The sequence below is a fragment of the Oncorhynchus mykiss genome, chromosome 28, assembly GCF_057628025.1.
Source record: "Oncorhynchus mykiss isolate SJ-2025 chromosome 28, ASM5762802v1, whole genome shotgun sequence".
In the NCBI taxonomy this organism is placed as follows: Eukaryota; Metazoa; Chordata; class Actinopteri; order Salmoniformes; family Salmonidae; genus Oncorhynchus; species Oncorhynchus mykiss.
Window position 1 is genome coordinate 25811815 of NC_143049.1, and position 21960 is coordinate 25833774.

The 21960-nt window shown below is 43.1% G+C and overlaps 1 protein-coding gene across 13 annotated transcripts in view; it reads left to right on the plus strand.

Annotated features, from left to right (window-relative positions):
- LOC110508784 (partitioning defective 3 homolog) overlaps positions 1-2907 on the plus strand; it is a 220082-nt gene extending 217175 nt beyond the window's left edge. For all 13 annotated transcript variants that reach the window (XM_090224832.1, XM_021589600.3, XM_090224830.1 and 10 more), the window contains one exon: positions 49-2907. In XM_090224832.1, the coding sequence (XP_090080958.1) occupies positions 49-466 (418 nt within the window). In that variant the 3' untranslated portion in view covers positions 467-2907. The remainder of the gene's footprint in view (positions 1-48) is intronic.
- Positions 2908-21960: the final 19053 nt, after the last annotated feature.

Genomic DNA, 21960 nt, shown 5'->3' on the forward strand with positions numbered 1-21960 from the left:
TTACTCGTGTCTCACCCTGTCTCCTTTTTATTCTCTCCCTCCCACCAGACAACCCAGGAAGAACCCTAGCTCCATCTCTCAGGACTCCTGGGTCAAGGTCTACCCGCCGGGCGAGGGCTTCCAGACGACCAAGGAGAACCCTCGCTACTCCAGCTACAAGGGCTCCAGGAACGGCTACCCGGGGGTGAGCAGTGTGAATGCCCGCGTCTTGCTGGAGGCCCAGGAGCTGCTGAGGCAGGAGCAGAGACGCAGGGAGCAGAAGGCCAAAGGGAAGCAGCTACTACTAGCACCCCCGCAGGAGCACCACGGGAACAACACCTACAACGCCACTCCGTCATACTCAGCTCACAAGGACCCTGTGTCGCCTAAGGGCCCCTATAGACAGGACGTACCCCCCTCGCCCTCCCAGCTGGCCAGGCTCAACAGGCTGCAGGGGCCTGAGAAGGGGAGGCCCTTCTACTCCTGAGGGGATAAGGGCGGGAAGGGACAGGGCAGCCAAGAAGAGGCCACAGTTGGTGGCAACTACTGCAGGAGCTGATTAGCTATAGAATGGGGAGGACCTTCTACTCCTGAGAGGATAGGGACAGGGTGGGCCAGAGGTGCCATAGTTGTGGACAATGTGAATAGGGAATGCACAGTGAGTGTTAGTATTAATGGCCTCTTAGTGACGACCGTTCAGTCCTTTTTCCTCACACAGACTGTTGTTAAATGAGACTTTCAGTGCCTCCTGTGTTCATGGACATGATGCTTTCTGGGGTAGTAGTGGTGTTGTGGGATTCATAGACATCTGTCACCCTCACGCTCTGACAATCATACAGGCAAACAGATGTTTTTTCAAACAATGGAGGTGTGTGTGTGCGAGTGCGAGACTGTCTTAATGTATGTATGTGCGTTATGCTAGTGTGGTGTGGACACTTACAAGGTCGCCTGGTTTAGTTAAACCATGGCTCCTACTTGACCTGCCCTCCCCTGGACATGAACCTCCCCATAGTTGGTAGTACACTAACACGTCAAAACAACAACGCTGAGCTCTCACTATTCTATTTCTCTGTGTTCATCCTGTTTTTCTTTACTTCAGTAGTCACCAGTGGGCTAGAGAAAAGAGAGGGAGTGTGTAAAAGGAGGGGGAGCATAGCACTGGTTATTAATGAAGGACTCTCATAAATTATTCATGTGTGCGCCATCTCCACGGAGAGAGAGAGAGAAAGATAGAGAGAGAGTCTGATCCACCGCCTGGCCCCTCTGCTCTGGGCATGGCTAACCTGGCCTGCCTGTCTCTGGCTTCCTCCTCTCCCTCACCACCACTTTCTCCTCCTTCGCTCTTCCTCTTTCCCCTATCCTCCTCCCCCTCACCACCTATTTCACCTCTTCTCCTCACCCTCACCACCTATTTCACCTCTTCTCCTCACCTCTTTCACCTCTCCTCCTCTTCCACCTCTCCTCCTCCCCCTCACCATCACTTCCACCTCTCCTCTTCCCCCTTCCACTCCTAGTTCACCTCTTCTCCTCCCCCTCACGTCCTTTTCCAACTCTTCCCCCGTCAACCCTGCACTGAATTTTGCATCACAAGCTGCCTGCCACAGCCAAAGAACAGAACACAGCACCTAGAGGCTGCTGTGTAGTGGAGGGCCACACCACAGTTTCTCTCCGCAGAGAGACAATCGGAGTACCGACGCAAGACTTAGGTTCAATCTTCCCTTGTTCATAAAAAATAAATAGTGTTTGAGTGGTAATTGCTTTCAGCTGCCGTATAGCGGAGTACTAGTGAGTCGCTCTCCTCTTGTAAATATTGGACCTTTAATGTAACGATGCTCTGATGTCTATGAAATGTACCAAATGGTGGAGATGAATTTCAACCGAACAAAGGAGAGCACAGAAAAGATGAAAAATCTAATGACTGTGGTACGTACTCTGTGTGTTGCCTCGTGGTATACTATAACAGAAGAGTCTGGCACCTCGCTGCTTTGGAGATGTGCTTCAGTGTTCTCCCTATGCCAATTACAGCCATACGAAATGCATTAGCTTCCATTTGTGAGTTAATACAGTGTCTGTGTCCCAAATGGGACCCTACTATCTACACAGTGCACTACGGGCCCTGGTCAAAAGTAGTGCATTAAATAGGGAATCAGCTGTTGAACACGTCTAACATGGAAATAAGACTGTGTTCTGTCGTCTGTACTTAAGTACCTTGCCAATGTCTGCAGTCTGGTTGGAATCTGTTGTATGGTGTCCATTGCTAGCTTAGTTCCAGATCTGTCTTGTTAATTTCTATGGTCGTTATAGTTAACAAGGGTGTAGGCAGAAGTTCCCCAGGCTATGTTGCTGATCTTATGTCAGTTTTTCATGTCCCTCACTAAATGGTTAAGGTTAGGATTGGGGGGAGGGGAAGCTGATCCTATATCTGTACCTAGGGGAAACATCACCCCAGAGTAGTAAATAAGACAGGGCAAATAGATCTGGGATCAGGTGGACCATCTGACCACCACTGGCTAAGTTGAGAGTTCAATAATAAGTGCCTGAGATGCCATGCAGTTCCTGAATAGGAAAAACAATGTGGATTGTTCCTTGTTGTAGCTAAATAGACACAACACCATCACACCATGTGTTTTTAACATAATATTCTCATGTCTACAGCACAGTATGTGTTTTGATTGTTTTGGGGCTTTTTTACAGTGAGAGTTCAAATAAGCCTCTGCACAGCTGATCAGTGTATTTGTATCCTGTCTGTTTGACATTGCCTTCACAATGCTGTACGTATCATGATGTTTAAAGTATAAAGCTATTGTAAGCACAGTGCAATTGTTTTTCAGACTTTGACATGATATGTTTAGACATGTATACAGACACGTTTCCTGTACATATCACATTTAGAATAAAAGGAAGGCCGTTTCATCCTGTTTACAACTATCTCTGGGTTGTCCTCGATTTGTCATCCTCTCCTTTGAATAATGAACTGGCAGTGATATCAGGTTATATCCTCATTAGTAGCAGTGAGTCTGGTTTGATCCACTCTTGTATTTGTAATATGATTTTGCCTTTTCTATCAATAGGTTATTGCAGTTCTAGCTTCACATCTTTCATGTAAACAGCTCTACGAGTGTCTCTGTATCCTTGTCTCTGTATGCTTGTCTCTGTATGCTTGTGTTTGTGATTATGTGTAAGTGTGCGTGCTTTAGTGCCTGCATGTCGGTGTTTGTATAGTCAATGCAGTCAGAATGGTTTAGAATTTAAGGCTGATGTGTTTCCTGTTGTTAATTGCACTCACATTCCCATTGTCTCTCGTACGGTGTTAAATTACTCGGGCTACTGTGTGTGTTCCTGGGGTTAAAGTTGACGTTCTAAGCAAATACCACTAAGCTGTTTCAGCTACCGAGGGGAGGGGGGGGGGGGGGGCTCTCTTGAAAGGAATATGAGAGAGGAGGAAAAAATATGTTGAAGGAAAGAAATCCTTTCATCTCATCCTGTTCTTTTATCTTCTTAGCTTTGTCTGCTCTTTCATCAATTTATAAAAGAACGCCTCACAGAGAGAGAGGCGTCTCCCTATGCTTTTGGCAAAGCCTCCGGCCAGAGGAGGATTGTCTTTGATTTCTGACTCGTAGATAGAGGAAAGCCTGAAGGTCATTGACTATGGCACAACCAGAGGAACCAGAAATATGTATTATTGCGTAAGGCGTGTCCGTTTGATCCCGTGCTCTGGCTGTTTTACTACTATGACTGACTTGGTGTGTAGTTTGAGTTAGGAAATGTGACACTCAACCATTCTTTTGCTTTCTTGCTGTGTCTTTTCAAACACATGACTACTGGGTCGTATTCACTTGGAACCAAACAGAAGCAAACGGGCCAATTAGAATTTTTCCATAAAGAAACATTTGTTTTTTGCTTTCCATTGCAAAATGTTTTTCTGTGGTGTGCAGTAACTGATATGACCCAGATGAAAGACAGCTGAATGACGAGGGACCTTAGATACATTTTTTTATGCATCACAGTTTCCAAATCTACAGTAGATTTTGCCCTTACACATTCTTGTCCATGATAGTAAAAACACATGTTGAATCCCTCTCAGAACAGCGTGTTGTTGCTGCGGAGGCCTTTTCCTGAGTTCCAGCATTCCGGGCATCGCCCGACATCGCCATGCTGATGTGAAGGTCATCCAGGGTCACGGAGAGGTCAGTGTTCATCCTCAGCTGGCGCTCAGCTCACAGGATACACAGCCTGCTTTGAGTTAACTACATACATACCATACATTTAACAATATGGATATCACCTCTTCTCATTAGTATATAAATATATGTCTGATATAAACGTGCATATATGGCGTGTATATGGTATAATGTTATTTAACAATGGTGTTCAGCTTGCAGCTCAGACTGGCATTGATTAACAGTGTTGACCTCTCCAGGACAGTTTCCATGGGATCAGTATGAAGATAGGAGGATAACAATCAAGGTCTTCATCTGCTTGCCTAGTGATAGAGAATGTGATACATTTTAGATGGGACATAAAATATAAAGAACACTGCATCATGTGAGACAAGCGATGATTAATTTTACAATAGTCTAGAATCCATATGTAAGGGAGCATCCGACGGGTCGATCTCAGTTTTTTGTTGTGTTTTTGTGTTGTTTTCAGCCCAGGTTCACGCAGCAGTCTGGTGTGGACTGAGGGTAATAAGTGTTTGTACCCCAGCCAAGCCAGTGCTGCCATATCATTACTCATACTCTTAACAGCTAACTCTGAGCTTGTAATGCTCTCCTCTCTCCATAACTCCCAGCCACACCACGGATCACTTCCTCAAAGGCCTTTCTCTATGGAGAAATTAATAACAAACACTGGGCTTCATAACCGCCTATTTCACTGATGTTATCACGTCGTCGTAGAGTTAGTGGGGTTCATTATACCCCATCATTCTATATTGAAACGCAATCAAACGTGCTTGAAACGTGCTTCTACACCTGCATTGCTTGCTGTTTGGGGTTTTAGGCTGGGTTTCTGTACAGCACTTTGAGATATCAGCTGATGTAAGAAGGACTATATAGATACATTTGATTTGATTTTATCAAGCTCATGAACACGTCAGACCTGGGTTCATATACTCATCAAAGTCATTTCAAATACTGTATCTGTCCTTGATTGTGCTTACCTGTTGCAATGGAACCAATAGAAAACTCCAACATTGCAAGTAGAAGTAAAGCTATTTATTAAAAGTATTTGAACACCGGTCTAAACACGTTTGGAGATCGGGTGGGTTGGTACAGTGAGGGCTGTTGTTACTGAGGTGACACCTGTTTCTGCTTGCTTGCTGGTTTCCCTGTATTTACGCTGTATTCTCTGGGATGGATGGAGTCTTTAAGGGTGTTTCGAGAGGAAGCTGTGCTAGTCACAGAGAATCTGAAGCATAAATCCTGAAGGAGACAAAGGTATTGTCCCAAATGGCACCCTATTGCCTATTATAGTGCACTTATTCTGACCAGAGCACTATGGGCCCTGGTCAAAAGTAGTGCACGACATTGGGAATAGGGTGCTATTTGGGACTGAGACAAAGGAAACCAATAGGAGGAAGTCCCCCAGGTCTAATCTTAACCCTCTGCTGTTGGAGGAACCTCTGGTGGGATTTTACTATGGTTAAACATAGACCATAGTGTTGTCTACTTATCTAGCTACCTACCACACACAGACAGGTTGACAGGCACCCCAATCCTCAGCAAACTGTTTCATCACATCCACATTGGTGCAGTTTTCTATGCTCTAAGATAATCTCATGTCTGTGGCCTGTCATGGAACACCATTAAAAAGGATTGTGGCACTCCTTTGTGGAAGCTTTATAAAAACAATCTCAGTATTTAGTTTGTACAGTATAATTTGTAGCTACTGCTCTTGACTTGTGGGGAAGTAAGAAAAGCAGCCTGGCAGCACTATCCGAATAAAGCAGAATAAATGACTGAGTCCTGACTCCTAAAGGCATTTATACTCCAAACAGAATTCACCCAGCTTGTCTTTCAAATGCACCCTGAAATGGCTCTAACATGCCTTATTCCCTCTGTTTAACCCCAGTTAGCCATAAAATCATTCTCTGATGCCTGCTGGACAGATACTGGCTGGCATGTTCTCTGTGTTCAAAATATACCATATTCCCTACATAGTTCCTCTATATATCCCATTTGGGATGCCCAGGCAGTCTGGAGAGTTTGCGCCTATAGATAGTTTCCCTTCCAATAAATTACTAGTGTGTAAACTTACTGTAAAAGTTATGGTCATGCTCTCTGTGACAGATATATTTCATATGCAGGAAGTGGCTTCCCACTAAGCGCAAAATGGTTGAATCAACATTGTTTCAATGTACTTTGTCAATGTTTTGTGATGTGGATTCTACACAGAAAATACATCAACATAAATTGTTGTTTTGAGGGTAAAATGTCTACCACAGGATTATGGTTACCAAATTTCAGCATAGACAAACCTTGTATAAAATATGTTGAATTTGTACCTTTTTAAAACAACGTCAGATCTTCAGTGTTACATTCACTACCAGAAGAAAAAAAACAACAGGCTGGGCAGCACCTCCTAGGAATTGATCTATCGACAGCTGTCCTTTGGTCTCTCATCCAGGGTTTTAACCAAGCCCAGCCCTGCTTAGCTATGATATTTGTCACTGACTATTACCAATGTGCTATCGTGAGAATCATTGTTAAGCAATCTCTGCTTAAAAACTAAATAAGATATACTGTTGCTTTTGAAGTCATTTCAAAGGGTAGGTTTAACAGAGCAAATTAAATGTGACCATACTTTATCACTCAAATATCATGATGTTGTTTAGGCCTAAATAGCATTTGCAAATTCATCAACAGCTTTCAACCCAGGATTCAACTAAAAATAGGCAATACATAGGTCTAGGGTTTCAAACTCTGGTTGATTTTACATTGAATGATATTTAGTGATTATTGAATTGTGTTTGGTTGTCAATGCAACCAAATATCAATATTTGAAGGATATTTATCTTGTGCTTGGATAGTTTCATCTGTAGCACTGGCTTAGTCTGGCTTTAATTCCAGTTTGTTTTCAAATTAATAATTGCTATGTTGTAATCAGGTATCCATGTCAACCAAAAATGTAAGTTAAATATTTTTATTTAAAGTGCATTTCAAGTTTGATTTTATTTGATTTAGCCCAATTATTTAAGGTAATTTATTTATTTGGGGGGTGGGGTCGAGGTGAGGAGGGGGATAATTTAAGATACTGTTTGAAGAGGTAGGGTTTCAGATGATTTCAGAAGATTGGCAGGGACTCTGCTGTCCTAGCTTCAAGGGGAAGCTGGTTCCACCATTGTGGTGCCAGGACAGAGAAGAGCTTGGACTGGGCTGTGCAGGAGCTGCCTTCCCGTAGGGAGGGCCAAGAGACCAGAGGTGACAGAACGGAGTGCCCGGGTTGGGGTGTAGGGTTTGAGCATAGCCTGAAGGTAGGGAGGGGGGCATGGGGGAGAGTGTGAGGTGAGAGAGGGAGACACCCCAACACCTGTAGTGGGAGCTGCCCCCAGTGCATGATCATCTGTCTCTGGGATTGGACTGGGCTCTAATGGCCATACATATTTGCAAGCATACACACACAAACACACTTTCTCTTGTTTTTGTTCTCTTTCTCCCTGTAATTTTAGGAGATCCAGATAATGTATTTATTCTTCTGCTTTTATAGAGCGTCTCCTTTACATCCAGTTGAATAATGAGTCTCTTAATTTAATTTATGTGTAATGTCATATGCCCTGCCGTGCCACACTGCTACAGTCTCTGTCGGTGAGTCACTATTAAAGGTTCATAGTCCCTTTGAGACAGTGGGAATATGGTACATTTCTACATTACAATGTATGTGTCCCATCCCACCCTATTCCAGATTAAGCGCACTACTTTTGACCAGGGCCCGTGGGGCTGAATGTTTATTAGAACCCCCTCTGGTGATGTTGCCTTTTTAATTACTCTGTATTGCCTATTGGCTGTACCTACAGATGGGTCCGTTTTGGCTCAAGCATTGCACAGTAACACAATCACAAAATGAGCCACTGGTACTGTTGTGGCTCTAGTTTCCCAGCATATTTCCCCCTCCTTTCTTGTTATTGACAGTGACCTGCAGATGAGCCTGTTGCTGGGAGGAGAGTGGGAGTGGCACCCTATTCCCTATGTATTGAATTATTTTGACCAGATCCCTATGAGTAATTGTCAAAAGTAGTGCACTTCATAGGGAATAGGGTATCATTTGGGACGTACCCTGGGTGAATGAAGATTAATGACACCACCAGGACCGTGTCTCCTGTTAATAATGCTTATTCATCACTGTCCCTGTCTGCCTCTGGATGCTGTAAACACACACACACACACACACACACATTTGTTTTATCTTTCTTGTGGGGACCAAAAAATTGCTTCCCATTCTAAATCCTATTTTCTCTAACCCCTAAGTCTAAAATAGCCTTTTTCCTTGTGGGGACTGGTGAAATGTCCCCACGTGTCCTGATTGTCTCAAGATATGAATGCTTATTGGGGAACAGTACCTTTAACAGTATGTGTTTGTATGATGTTGAATTCAAATACACATACACATGGTTAGCAGATGTTAATGCGAGTGTAGCAAAATGCTTGTGCTTCTAGTTCCGACAATGCAGTAATAACCAACGAGTAATCTAACCTAACAATTCCACAACAACTACCTTATGCACACAAGTGTAAAGGGATAAGTAATATGTACATAAAGAGATATGAATGAGTGATGGTACAGAACGTCATAGGCAAGATGCAGTAGATGGTATCGAGTACAGTATATACATATGAGATGAGTAATGTAGGGTATGTAAACATAAAAGTGGCATAGTTTAAAGTGGCTAGTGATACATGTATTACATAAAGATGGCAAGATGCAGTAGATGGTATAGAGTACAGTATATACATACAGTGGGGCAAAAAAGTATTTAGTCAGCCACCAATTGTGCAAGTTCTCCCATTTAAAAAGATGAGAGGCCTGTACTTTTCATCATAGGTACACTTCAACTATGACAGACAAAATTAGAAAAACAATCCAGAAAATCACATTGTAGGTTTTTTAATGAATTTATTTGCAATTTTTTTGCCCCACTGTATACATATGAGATGAGTAATGTAGGGTATGTAAACATTATAAGTGGCATTGTTTAAAGTGGCTAATGATACATTTTTTACATAAATTTTCCATTATTAAAGTGGCTGGAGTTGAGTCAGTGTGTTGGCAGCAGCCACTCAATGTTAGTGGTGGCTGTTTAACAGTCTGATGGCCTTGAGATAGAAGCTGTTTTTCAGTCACTCGGTCCCTGCTTTGATGCACCTGTACTGACCTCGCCTTCTGGATGATAGCGGGATGAACAGGCAGTGGCTCAGGTGGTTGTTGTCCTTGATGATCTTTATGACCTTCCTGTGACATTGGGTGGTGTAGGTGTCCTGGAGGGCAGGAAGTTTGCCCCTGGTGATGCGTTGTGCAGACCTCACTACCCTCTGGAGAGCCTTACGGTTGTGGGTGGAGCAGTTGCCGAACCAGGCAGTGATACAGCCCGACAGGATGCTCTCGATTGTGCATCTGTAAAAGTTTGTGAGTGCTTTTGGTGACAAACCGAATTTCTTCAGCTTCCTGAGGTTGAAGAGGCGCTGCTGCAACTCTACTTTGTCTCTATACTGACGCTTAGCTTGTTTGCGGAGGGAATAGCTACACTGAGGAGGGAATAGCTACACTGTTTGTATTTGGTCATGTTTCCGGTCACCTTGCCCTAGTTAAAAACAATGGTTCGCGCTTTCAGTTTCGCGCGAATGCTGCCATCAATCCACAGTTTATGGTTTGGGAATGTTTTAATAGTTGCTGTGGGTACGACATCGCAGATGCACTTGCTAATGAACTCGCTCACCGAATCAGCGGATTCGTCAATGTTGTTGTTGGACGCAATGCGGAAGACATCCCAATCCACCCCAATCCACGTGATCGAAGCAGTCTTGAAGCATGGAACCAGATTGGTCGGACCAGCATTGAACAGACCGGACGGGAGGGAGCTTCCTGTTTTAGTCTCGGTCTATAGGCTGGGAGCAACAAAATGGAGTCGTGGTCAGCTTTTCCAAAAGGAGGGCGGGAGAGGGCCTTATATGCTTCGCGGAAGTTAGAATAACAATGATCCAGGGTTTTACAAGCCCTGGTTGCACAATCAATATGCTGATAGAATTTAGGAGGTCTTGTTTTCAGATTCGTTTTGTTAAAATCCCCAGCTACAATGAATGCAGCCTCAGGATATGTGGTTTCCAGTTTACATAGACTCAAATAAAGTTTGTTCAGGGCCATCAATGTGTCTGCTTAGGGGGGAATATATACTGCTGTGATTATAATCGAAGATAATTCTCTTGGTAGATAATGCGGTCGACATTTGATTGTGAGGAATTCTAGGTCAGGTGAACAGAAGGACTTGAGTTCCTGTATGTTGTTATGATCACACCACGTCACGTTAATCATAAGGCATACCCCCCCCCCCACCCCTCTTCTTACCAGAAAGATGATTGTTTCTGTCAGCGCGATGCGTGAAGAAACCAGCTGGCTGTACCGACTCCGATAGCATGTCTTGAGTGAGCCATGTTTCCGTGAAGCAAAGAACTTTACAGTCTCTGTCTCTCTGGAATGCTACCCTTGCTCGGATTTCATCAACCTTGTTGTCAAGAGACTGGATATTGGCGAGTCGTATGCTCGGGAGCGGTGCGCGATGTGCCCGTCTCCGGAGCCTGACCAGAAGACCGCTTCGATTGCCCCTTTTACGGCGACGTTGTTTTGGTTCGCTGGCTGGGATCCGATCCATTGTCCTGGGTGGTGGGCAAGACAGAGGATCTGCTTTGGGAAACTCGTATTCCTGGTCGTAATGATGGTGAGTTGACGTTGCTCTTATATTCAGTAGTGCTCTTATATTCAGTAGAGATCATGACAGAACACGGCCAAGATGTTCAAATGTTCATAAATGACCAGCATGGTCAAATAATAATAATCACAGTAGTTGACTGTATGTAATGAAACCTAAGATTACCTGGGGTACCAATGTAAGAAGTAACACGTAGGAACGCGAAGAGAGGCGCCGGAAGTGCCTTCCATACAGTTGAGTGTGTTTCAATTTCGTCCTATGTGAATACTCTTATGTCCACTGTGTGTATTTTAATATACACTGCTCAAAAAAATAAAGGGAACACTTAAACAACACAATGTAACACCAAGTCAATCACACTTCTGTGAAATCAAACTGTCCACTTAGGAAGCAACACTGATTGACAATACATTTCACATGCTGTTGTGCAAATGGAATAGACAACAGTAGGAAATTATAGGCAATTAGCAAGACACCCCCAATAAAGGAGTGGTTCTGCAGGTGGTGACCACAGACCACTTCTCAGTTCCTATGCTTCCTGGCTGATGTTCTGGTCACTTTTGAATGCTGGCGGTGCTTTCACTCTAGTGGTAGCATGAGACGGAGTCTACAACCCACACAAGTGGCTCAGGTAGTGCAGCTCATCCAGGATGGCACATCAATGCGAGCTGTGGCAAGAAGGTTTGCTGTGTCTGTCAGCGTAGTGTCCAGAGCATGGATGCGCTACCAGGAGACAGGCCAGTACATCAGGAGACGTGGAGGCGGCCGTAGGAGGGAAACAACCCAGCTGCAGGACCGCTACCCTCCGCCTTTGTGCAAGGAGGAGCAGGAGGAGCACTGCCAGAGCCCTGCAAAATGACCTCCAGCAGGCCACAACTGTGCATGTGTCTGCTCAAACGGTCAGAAACAGACTCCATGAGGGTGGTATGACGGCCTGACGTCCACAGGTGGGGGTTGTGCTTACAGCCCAACACCGTGCAGGACGTTTGGCATTTGCCAGAGAACACCAAGATTGGCAAGTTCGCCACTGGCGCCCTGTGCTCTTCACAGATGAAAGCAGGTTCACACTGAGCACATGTGACAGACGTGACAGTCTGGAGACGCCGTGGAGAACGTTCTGCTGCATGCAACATCCTCCAGCATGACCGGTTTGGCGGTGGGTCAGTCATGGTGTGGGGTGGCATTTCTTTGGGGGGCCGCAAAACCCTCCATGTGCTCGCCAGAGGTAGCCTGACTGCCATTAGGTACCGAGATGAGATCCTCAGACCCCTTGTGAGACCAAATGCTGGTGCGGTTGGCCCTGGGTTCCTCCTAATGCAAGACAATGCTAGACGTCATGTGGCTGGAGTGTGTCAGCAGTTGCTGCAAGAGGAATGCATTGATGCTATGGACTGGCCCGCCCATTCCCCAGACCTGAATCCAATTGAGCACATCTGGGATATCATGTCTCGCTCCATCCACCAACGCCACGTTGCACCACATACTGTCCAGGAGTTGGCGGATGCTTTAGTCCAGGTATGGGAGGAGATCCCTCAGGAGACCATCCGCCACCTCATCAGGAGCATGCCCAGGCGTTGTAGGGAGGTCATACAGGCACGTGGAGGCCACACACACTACTGAGCCTCATTTTGACTTGTTTTAAGGACATTACATCAAAGTTGGATCAGCCTGTAGTGTGGTTTTCCACTTTAATAATGAGTGGGACTCCAAATCCAGACCCCATGGGTTGATAAATTTGATTTCCATTGATAATTTTTGTGTGATTTTTGTTGTCAGCACATTCAACTATGTAAAGAAAAAAGTATTTAATAAGAATATTTCATTCATTCAGATCTAGGATGTGTTATTTTAGTGTTCCTTTATTTTTTTGAGCAGTGTATAATCCTATCAAGGAGTCTGATAGCTGAAGAGCACGTAAAACATATTTTATTTCATTTGAAAGCACTGCACAGTACACACAACCATATGCCTTAGCCAAGATGACAGAAAGACCATAAAATAAAAGGAGCTACATTTTAAGAAATGAAAGGGACCTCTGTCCTCAAACTGCTGCTTGATAGAAACCCATTTCAGCTCTGGCATTTCTGCCCATAATGGCAAATAAAGACTGGAGAGTGTCCAAGATGGGGTCTAAATGAAAAAACTTCGAGGCTCTGACCCAGGGCCAAGGCCTGTCCATCTCCTCAGCCTAGTACAGCTGCTGACCAGGTCTGCTTCCCAAAAGGTACCCTATTCCCTACACAGTGCATGACTTTTGACCAACATCTTAACCTTCATCACAGACCATATGGACATCTGAAGATATTATCATTGTATGATTTCTTATTTCAGTGGATTGTGTACCGTTTTATTTTAGAAATAAGACAGACATTAAAATTTGTCAGCATTTGAATGAAAATGACAGTTATTACATGATACCATAGTACACAACACGTCATGTTAGATCCAGCTTCATTATCTCAGACATGATGCACCAGCATGGAGAAAGGAGCTCAATGGGAATGTGAGTTAAAATGGTGAGTATCATATTTGATATAATTTAGTTTTATTAGCCACCGCAGTCAACTCGGTAACACTGGCCACTGTTTTCCAGGGGGTCCATGCTCTGTGGGATAAATCCCAACCATGGCCCAGTCAGCAGCCACATCCTTAGAGGGTTTGGCTCAAACCTGGCTGGCTGCATCTCGAGGAGTCACCTGCTTCTATTTCACTGACTGACTGGCTTTAGGATTAGCGACCAGCGATAGGGGGGTGGTGGCTAGGAGAGAGGATGAGCCAAGTATACACATCCTTCTGTCATGACGTTGGCCTGGGGGGTTGGTTTATGACAGTCATAAATACCTCTTCCCCCCTTTTTCCTCTCTCTTCCCTACTCAGGTTACATTTGCAAAACCCTTGGTTAACATAGAGATTCTGGGAACATCAGAAGGTGGGGGGAAATGAACTATATTCTGGTAATCCGACCAATTGAACATATGCGGTGGTACTTAATGAATATGATGTCAGTTCGGTTGTCTTCTGAGACATTCTCATCAATGATAAGATGACATAAACTCTACAGTGGAAAGTCTACACATCAGAGTTATCGGATTCACATGGAATTGTTGTTCAATTTAAATGTTTGAATATGAAATTATTCGTGATGGGATGAAATGTGATTTTAGCTTGTTAAATGTGAGATTTGGGTTTTCATAAGATAGGGCTCTGCTCAATCAGTGGCCCGCCCCTGTGAAGGGACATGGGCTATAAAACTTTTCAAACACGCCCTCCTCTCCCTTCCTTCAAAGCCCTTGACGACAATGTAACCTCCTGTTCCGAGGACGTGAGGACGACGGTCCTATGTCAGAATGGTTCAGATAATAACTACAGAACGAAGCCAACATCAGCGTGAGCTTTGGTTGCGAATGGTATGAACCTTGAACTCTTATTCACTACAGAAGTGATACCTTCTAGCCGTTGAGTTAGCAACAGCAGATGCAAACAAGGGTTAGGAAGGAACAGACAGAGTATCCCGTCTATCACCCAACGACGTTACTACAACGTATCCAATTGACGACCAGAGACATTCATCAAAGGACTCGGGAGGCTGTGTTGCCCAACCATCTACCACCAACCTACTGAAGCACAGCTCAGAGTAAACATTTATTGCATTTTCCTTTTCCAAATGGGCGGTAATTTAGAATGCATAAAATACTGTATTGACGATAGCACAGCTTCGCCCTTTGTTCCTCAGTCTTCCCGCTCTTTCACTCAAACCCAGCCCCTTTTCTTTTGTGTAACAAGCTGTCATATCTGTTCCGCCCGCCAGGGACGTTTTCCTTTATGACGTAATTTCTAATCAAGTTATGATTTAATTATGTGTATGTGTAATTATGTGTGATTAGTTAGGTATTTAGTAAATAAATAATTGAACACAATTTTGTATTGCTGGTTCAACTTGTTAGTCAAGGTTCGTGCAGATACCCAAGAATTTACAACTTTCAGATGAGACTGAATTAAAATGTTGATTAATATGGACTGTTATTGATGTAAAATATTACTAGGCCTTTAAGAGTTTATTCGGAAGATAACCGCTCTATAAATATTATTTTGTGGTGCCCGACTCTCTAGTTAATTACATTTACATGATTAGCTCAATCAGGTAATATTGATGACGGAGAAATTATTTAATAGAATAGCATGTCATATCACTTAATCCGGCATAGCCAAAGACACGACACTTCCTTCCAACTTATCAGTGACCACTGAGACCAAATTAAGCATAAACACAAGAGCACATTGAGAAGGACGTGTATGTTGCAGCAGCTAGCACCTCAGAGGATCCCATGCCTTGGGCTGTATGTTCCCGCAGCTAGCACCTCAGAGGATCCCATGCCTTGAGCTGTATGTTCCAGCAGCTAGCACCTCGGAGGATCCCATTTCTTGAGCTGTATGTTCCAGCAGCTAGTACCTCAGAGGATCCCATGCCTTGTCCATCCAGACCGAGGAAGATGGAGATCGTGTCCCAAATGACACACTATTCCCTTTAAAGTGCCTTACTTGTCACCTGAGCCCTATGGGCACTATGTAGGATAAAGGTGCCATTTGGAAGGCGGAGACTGTTAGTTCCATGCAGCGCTGGGCCCCTGGTCTGGTCTGATGCCAACAGCTGCTTCTCTCTGAGCCAGGCCCAGCTGTGGACTAGGAAGAAGACTGGTGGTGGCAGTGGGGGGGATATCAAAGGAAGGCAATGGAAATAAAGTAAGAGGGCCAAATCCCAAATAAATTTGTGCCACAATCACTGCAGCCCAGGACTGTGAGAAATGTCTTTCTGATGCCATTGTTTTGTCCCAACTCGCAACCAATTCCCTATATAGTGCACTACTATTGACCAAAGCCCATATGTCCCTGGTCAAAAGAAATGGTACCATTTAGGACACAGAACATCCCAGGCCGGCCCATTGTGCTTGGGGCAGACCATCTAGGGAACCAATGACTCCTTGAATGCATGAATTGTATGTATATCGTATGTAATTGTATTATATATTGTGCTTTTCAGCACCTGGTTCATGATGTGATGAGAAGTCTCACAAAATGACTGGAATATAGATGTAGCATCTTTTTATTTATTTATTTTATTTCACCTTCATTTAACCAGGTAGGCAAGTTGAGAACAAGTTCTCATTTACAATTGCGACCTGGCCAAGATAAAAATATCTTAATCTGGTCACGCTTTTGTCGCTGAGAATATTCCTGTACCGCAGGAAATGTACTAACTAATTTCACTGAAAACCCGCAGTAACACAGTTGATATGATCAGTATTGCACTTTTCATGTAGCATACTTTAGGCCAGCTAATACCCTAACCACCAATCAAGCAAACATTATGGACTAAATGACAGTATAGGTCAAATTTAAGATACTTCCATCTGTAAGCATGAGGAAAAACAATGGTAAGATCTGTTGAATCTATATGGATAAAAGCATTACAAGAGAGGGAAATTATAATCTATGTATGTGTTATGAAGGGAAATGATTTATGGTAGGATGCCCTTCCTACTTATGTGTTTATTAACATGAAATGTGTGGAGGGCAGGCAGTTCAACCTTTGTAATTTTAATGGGATTTCTATCATTTAACCCCATGTTAATGTGAGACAGTCACACATGTTGGTTCATTGTGTCTCCCCGACCTGGTGTCTGTGCCATCACCAGAACAATTACACATCTTCTGGTTAGACATGATTGTAAAATAGCTAATTATTGTGTCTACTGCCGGCATGCCAGCATTCAGATGAGCCAATTGTGTGACAAACTAACAAGCCAATTCAAAAGCAGCCATAAAGGAATGATGTTTCGGGAGCATTGTTGGTACATTCAATGAACATTCTGCGCCACCATTCAACTGTGTATCTTTTGAAAGACATTCAGCTTTTCAATTCCCACACAGAGGCTCACAGTAGTTCAATTAGGTTTTATTCTATTTCCAATTCCAGTCCCGCTCATGCTGAATTTACGAGATACGCATGTTTTCCAGAGAAAGGAATTCCACATAGTGGATTGTGGGAAGAACGTTCAAAGAGGGTTTAAATGGAGAATGTGGCGTGATTATTGGACAGTTAAGGTTTGTTTCCTTTCATGTCCAGCCCAGTAAACAAAGCTGCCAAACATCAGTGCCTTTTTAAATACTTGCGTATTTTCATTTTTATTTCACCATACCATTTTAAAGGTGCTCCGGTAACACCTTAAGTGACACCCAGCATCATGACACATTATGACACGGTCATAACCATGTCCTCATATGTCATAACAGCTAACATATCCTGTCATAACCTGTTACAGGTTACAGTTAACACTGTCATGACACATATATTTAGACCTGGCTGGTTATGACACCTACATGAGTGTCAAAACTCGCAAAACTTACCACAAGGCAAAACATTCCATCACACCATAGTCTACGTGTCAACAGTATGTTTATATTCCATAACGTTTTCTGAAATGGAACATATTAAATTATAATTGTAATTGCGCACACATTGATGTGACACCTTCACCTTTCCCAATGTTCTGCTGCTGTTGACTGGGATGAATGCAGGAGCAGATTTCAGGAGCAGGACAAGACACCCTCTTTTTGATGATAGGCTTATCTGTCTTATATGATTATGATGGTCCTGACAGTGTAAAATCTCATGGTGTTGACATATTGAAAAACTGTCAGTTCACTCATCATAATAGGATGGACATTAATTGCATTACAGTTTAGGCCTAATTTGGATTTGGCCAATTACTACATTAGCAAAACAACCAGGCTCAAGCCTATCAAAAACAAGTTGGCCATTTTACTGCACTATACCATGGAATATTACTGTGTTTTCCACTGACCTGCTTTACAGCACTCAGATGACGTGACAACGCCATGGTACGATAGATTTCCAAACCAAAGAGCAGTGTGATCTCTGATGCTTTCTACCATGACCGTTGTTTACATCTCGTTAAGTCCATGGAGTGTCAATACTATTGATTTCCTGCACATGTAACTATCCTACCTCTCTCAACCATGGAGCTGACTATCTGTGTCCCAAATGACTCACTATTCCCTAAATCGTGCACTACTTTTGACCAGAGCCCTATGGGCATATACTGGGTGCCATTTTGGACGTAACTTGTGTGTCTATTGACATGCAGGCTGGTGCCTGACAGAACCCTGGATCCTTCCTTGGTCTGTTGGAACCCAATGTCGCTGACTGGGCAGAAGAGGGTCTTCTGCATTGCTTGCTGTTTGGGGTTTTAGGCTGGGTTTCTGTACAGCACTTTGAGATATCAGCTGATGTAAGAAGGGCTTTATAAATACATTTGATTTGATCTTCTCTTTAAGATATGCAGTGGTATGTGCTATCTGGTATGTAGAAATAATGAAGCGGTTGAAAACACGTGTTCAGAATCCACTGTCGTTCGATCAGCCTTCAGAATAATGTCACAGGTTTCTAATAGTTACTAAACGTATTTATTTCCCGTTACATGTTCTAGGATCCTGGGCCACACCAACACAGACACCAGAGAGTCAGAGGTAAAGACAGTGACCATTTTTATTTTAAGTTGAATCGACAACTTAAAATCTATTTTTAAATTGACACTTGCCAGAACACAATTCACAACTAAAGAAAAACAATATTCTGTAACACCATTTTCAGAATTCAGTTGAAAACAATAGCATGTGTTCAGAACCCACTGTCATTCCTATTGTAATGTATGTAGGTGGCAGCCAATATCAAATTCTCCCCACCACTCAGTCAACACAGCTTTTCCACTGTTTCTGTTCCCTCTTTAATGCCACCTATTTAACATGCATCAGACGCTATTATCCACGATGCCAATCTACCTTCAGCATAACACATCTCAGATACGTATGAAAAGGTGTGGAGTCTGTCTGAAATGACTGGCCTTTTGTCCTGTCTGAATAGCTGCAATTTTCCTTTTCAATCATCCCTCCACCACATTCAGAAAATGCCCATACAAAGTCCTGCTATCATTCCTTCTGCAACGCCAGATGCATACTGATCAATAGTCGTATTCTCCCGTTCTGATTCTGATGAAAGCCATTGACGGCCAAAATGTCATGATTTTAGCTTGAATTCGATTTTTGTAAAGCATCAAGATTTTAATTGTGAGTGAGAGTTGCGCCTATTCCTTTCAAATGCTCTTATGTCTCATGTTGGTTGAGCACCTTCTACTCTCCACTCTTTAGCTCTGCCCATTCCTCGAGTTCCCCTATTAAATGCTTAGACGGGAGTAACAGACCATTCTATAATTTCCTCTTCTGTTAACTAAGATTATGAGGGACGGCTCATTGTGTCTTTATTGAGGGGAGAAGAAGTTGACCCCTGGGGTCACACACTCAGGCTCACAGAGGGAGATGTTACATCACGTCTGCGTCCCAAATGATGCCCTATTTCCAAAATAGTGCAGTATTTTTGACCAGAACTCTATGGGCCCTGGTCAAAAGTAGTTCACTTTTTTGGGAATAGGGTGACATTTGTGACACTACAGGCTCACAGAGGGAGGTATTACATCATGTTTACCGAGGCTGGGAGGGCTGAGGCTCATCTCATCCCTGACCATATGTGCCAGTGTCCAGAGAGAACAACCTTGATCTTGACTGCTGACATTTCCCTTCCCCAGGGTCAGATATGAGCGGCGCCTCAGAACTCACATAAGATTAAGGGCAGTAGCATCCGCTAGAGCCAAGCCCATTGGCTGACCTATGACCTTTGAGTGAACATTCTCCCACAAGGGGAGAAAATCTAGGAGGGGAGAGACACAACTGCATCTCTCTAACACCGGATATAAAATCATCTTTGGCTATGTTGGAAATGGTAGTGTAGTATATAGGGAATTGGGTAATATTTCTGACACAGACAGTCTGTGTTGTTTAGCTTTATTCATCCTGTTTTGTTATCTTAGTGTCTGTCCCCTTCACCACATGACACACAGTCAATGCTACTGTGTTACCACCAAACAGAGAGGGGATTCAGAATCTCAAGGTCAAGATCAACTGCCTCGCAGTTGACAGAATGTCCATTCTGTCTACTTGTTGCTCAACTCGCTCCCCTAAAGGTGAGCACACTGAATCCATCCATCAAATTATCCTGGAGAAGACTTCTTCATTCCGACAGATTCTTTCCTTCACTCATCCATTCTTCCTCTCCATGGTAACGGAATTTCGCTGAGGCTCAGATTTATTTTAAAATGTATACCCCCAAAGTTTAATATAACCACACAACTCTATGAACACGGACTACTTTTGAAGGTCCAATGTAGCTGTTTCGATCTTAATATAAAATAATATCTGAGTATATGTACATTATACCCAGAAAAGGCACTACAGAAGGTAGTGTGTACGGCCCAGTACATCACCGGGGCCAAGCTTCCTACCATCCAGGATCTCTATACCAGGCGGTGTCAGAGGAAGGTCTTAAAAATTTCACATTCTTAAAATAAAGTGGTGATCCTAACTGACCTAAAACAGGGAATTTTGAAAAACTGAGTTTAAATGTATTTGGCTAAGGTGTATGTAAACTTCCAACTCCAACTGTAAGTATTCACACCCCTGAGTCAATACATGTTAGAATCACATTTGGCAGAGATTACAGCTCTTTCTCGGTATACAGAGTCTTTCTCGGTATGTCTCTAAAAGCTTTGCACACCTGGATTCTTTCAAAAAATTCTTCAAGCTCTGTCAAGTTGGTTGTTGATCATTGCTAGACAGCCATTTTAAAGTATTACCATAGATTTTAAAGCTGATTTACTGTAATGTTATTGGTATGCTTGTAACTGTTAAAGACTGGGGAGTTTTTCAGAATAAAAAAAGAAACCAAATGGAGCTAAGCACAGGCAAAATCCTAGAGGAAGACCTGGTTCAGTCTGCTTTCCACCAGACACTGGGAGATGAATTCACCTTTCATCAAGACAATAACATAAAGCACAAGGCCAAATACACACTGGTATTGCTTACCAAGACGACATTGAACGTTCCTGATTGGCCTAGTTACAGTTTTGACTATGCTTGAAAATATGCCACAACTGTGCTTGAAAATATGGAGAGTGGTACTCAGTAATGTGTTGTATTGTATTTGGCCCAAACATAACACTTTGTATTCAGACCAAAAGTGAATTGCTTTGTCACATTTTTTTGCAGTATTACTTTAGTGCCTTCTTGCAAACAGGATGCATGTTTTGGAATATTTGTTATTCTGTACAGGCTTCCTTTTCACTCTGTTCAATTAGGTTAGTATTGTGGAGTAACTACAGTGTTGTTGATCCATCCTCAGTTTTCTCCTTTTACAGCCATTAACTGTTTTAAAGTTTTAAAGTCATTGGCCTTCAAAGTCACCATGGTGAAATCCATGAGCGGTTTCCTTCCTCTCCAGCAACTGAGTTAGGAAGGACGCCTGTATCTTTGTAGTGACTGGGTGTATTGATACATCATCCAAATTGTAATTAATAACTTCACCATGCTCAAAGGGATATTCAATGTCTGCTTTTTTTATTTTTACCCATCTGTCAATAGGTGACCTTCTCTGTGATGCATTTGAAAACCTTCCTGGTCTTTGTGGTTGAATCTGTGTTTGAAATTCACTGCTCGACTGATGGAGCTTGCAGATACTTGTATGTGTGGGGGACAGTGCTGTGGTAGTCATTCAAAAAAAACCTCACAGCTGTAATCGCTGCCAAAGGTAATTCCAACATGTATTGGCTCAGGGGGTTGAATACTTATCAAATCAAGATATATTAGTGTTTTGACATTAGAGTATTTTGTGTAGATCGTTGACAAAAAAACTTTAATCTCACTTTGTAACACAACCAAATGTGGAAAAAGTCAAGGGGTGTGAGTTCTTTCTGAAGGCTCTGTATATGTCCCCATAGTATGTTATACCGAGTGCCCGACTGAAAGGGAATGTACAGTTATGAATATAACTACTGTTCCCTGAAGGAGGAACAGGTTATTACATCATTTGGCCCTGCGTCGTCAGAGGGTTTGGGTTCAAAGAAGAGCCGTATTGAATTGAGGATATTAATGGAGCC